Source organism: Rhea americana, unplaced genomic scaffold (genome assembly GCF_003343005.1).
Source record: "Rhea americana isolate MKP2758 unplaced genomic scaffold, rheAme1 scaffold_1115, whole genome shotgun sequence".
NCBI lineage: Eukaryota > Metazoa > Chordata > Aves > Rheiformes > Rheidae > Rhea > Rhea americana.
The window spans coordinates 1-2,012 of NW_028185168.1; the positions used below are offsets into that span (position 1 = coordinate 1).

The 2,012-nt window shown below is 59.2% G+C and overlaps 1 protein-coding gene across 1 annotated transcript in view; it reads right to left on the reverse strand.

Annotated features, from left to right (window-relative positions):
* Positions 1-6: 6 nt before the first annotated feature.
* Positions 7-2,012, reverse strand: part of LOC146600895 (runt-related transcription factor 3-like) — a gene marked incomplete at its 3' end in the record, with an annotated part of 5,651 nt that continues 3,645 nt past the window's right edge. The window contains exon 3 of the mRNA XM_085315897.1: positions 7-34. Coding sequence (XP_085172023.1) covers positions 7-34 — 28 coding nt within the window. The remainder of the gene's footprint in view (positions 35-2,012) is intronic.

Sequence of the window (2,012 nt, forward strand, 5' to 3'; positions counted from 1 at the left end):
GTGAACACCGTGATCGTCAGGGTGAAGCTTTTTCCTAAGGGAGGTTTGGGGGGGGGGGGAAGGGAGAGAGAAAAGAGGATTTTCACGTGAGCCGATCCCCTCCGCGAGCGAGCGTGCGTGGACGCAGGCGCCCCCATGTCACGCAAAGCTCAGCCGGCTTAACCGCATTTTCTGCCTAAAGCGGGTGGGTTTTGGCCTGCAGCCACCCCGGGTGCGGAGCACGGTGCCCCCCGAGCGGGCGTTCGGAGGGGAGCGACGCCGGGCGAGCGCCCGCGCCCCAGCTCTGCCCGGCTCCAGCCACGCTCCTGCCGGCTCCGCCAGTGCCCACCGCCGCCGCCGCCTGGGAGGGGGCCCAGGCGTCCGGATGGCTGCCCACTAATCGCCCCATCGGGGCTGCCCTCACCCAGCGCCTCCACCCCGCGGGCCGGCACCCAGCAGCCAGGCCCTTCGCACCCACCCCGCGGCGCCAAAGGAGGCCACGGGTGCACCRTGGGCTTGCAAAGGCGACGGGTGCTTTAGGGGCACAAACCCTGTTAAAAGCCAGCAGGAATTATTCTTCCCCATCCTCCTGGAAGCACCCATCCAACCCCCTTGGCTTTTCCAGCTTTTATTTCATGCATAAACACTGGAGCTGAGCAGCAGGAAAACACATCCTCCGCTTTTCCCCGGGGCTGGGGCTTTCACAGCCTGAGCACCAGCCACCAGGGCAGACMCAGGTCCCCTTGCATGGCACAAGCCACGGGGCTTTATACAGCAAGAACTATCGGGGGAAAAAATGAATATTTCTTTTATGAAAACATCCTGCAATTATCCTAGGTGGAGAAGTTTCTTTACCGGAGTGTTTGGGCGGGGGGGGGGATGCTGGCTTTAGAGGAGACAGGGAGCAGCATTCATGGAAACCAGCTCCAATCCATGCCACACTTAAGCTTTCAAAATAGCACCAAAACATGCACAAGCTTTTACCTACACAAGAAGGACTATTTTTTTTTTACTCTTTCAAATAAAATTTTAAATCTGAAGTGAAACATCTGCACTAACAAGCCGCATTTCAAAGCGCTGCTGCTGCAGCCGGGGGAGCACAAAAGCTGCCGGGCGGCTCTGTGCGTCCACGTAAAAAACCACCGAGGCGATTAGTTAGCAAAACGGTCGCAGAAACAGAGCGCACAGATGAGGGGTGTTAGCAGAGATTATTTAGGAAGCAAATTGGAGGGAGGAAAGGCAACCGGAGAAAGCCCGGGGTGGGCGCAGCTTCCGCGCCCGCTGCGCGCCGCCGCGACCCCCCCCCCCGCCCCGCTGCATTTCGCCGCCTCCCCGAAATCCTCTCCCATGAACTGAAAATGGCAATTATTACTCAGCCCCATTTTTTCTCCGCTCCCCCCCTTCCTCACTCATTTCTCGCCTTCTCGGGAAGCGAGCGTGGGGCTGCTCCCCGCGCCCCGTCCGCCGGCGGCTGCCCCGGGCTCCGCGCCGCGCTCGCGGTTTACGCGCGGCAACGCGAGCCGCGGGCTTTTGAGCAAAGAGCAGAAAGAAAAAAGAAGAAGAAAAGCTACTTTGCAGCTATGCAAAGGGGGGAAGCTCGCCTTGCGCACGGAGGTGGGAATTTTGCGRGGGGCGAGGGGGGGCGGTAAGGACCTGCTCTTCCCCCCGCGCCCGGGCAGCTCCCCAGTCCCGGAGACTGCTCCTCTCCCCACGGAAAACAAAAGCGCTCAGCTCTGCCCCGCTGCAACTCGTTTCTGCGGAAGGCAGCCTAGATTTGGTTCTGACTTTACAGAGCCCACGCAGCTCGCTGTGCCCGGGCGCTCGCGTACTGGGGGATGCAGGGCTCTGCGTGCGCGTTTGTAAACGCGCACGTTCACACATCATATTTACACAAACACTTACACACACGTGCGCACACACACASAGAGCTCTGCTCCGACAAAGCATTTTGAAGCAAATCCAGATTCCTGCCAGAATAAACTAAACAAGCACGGGGCTTCCAGAGATTAAGACGACGAACATGAGAAAGCAAG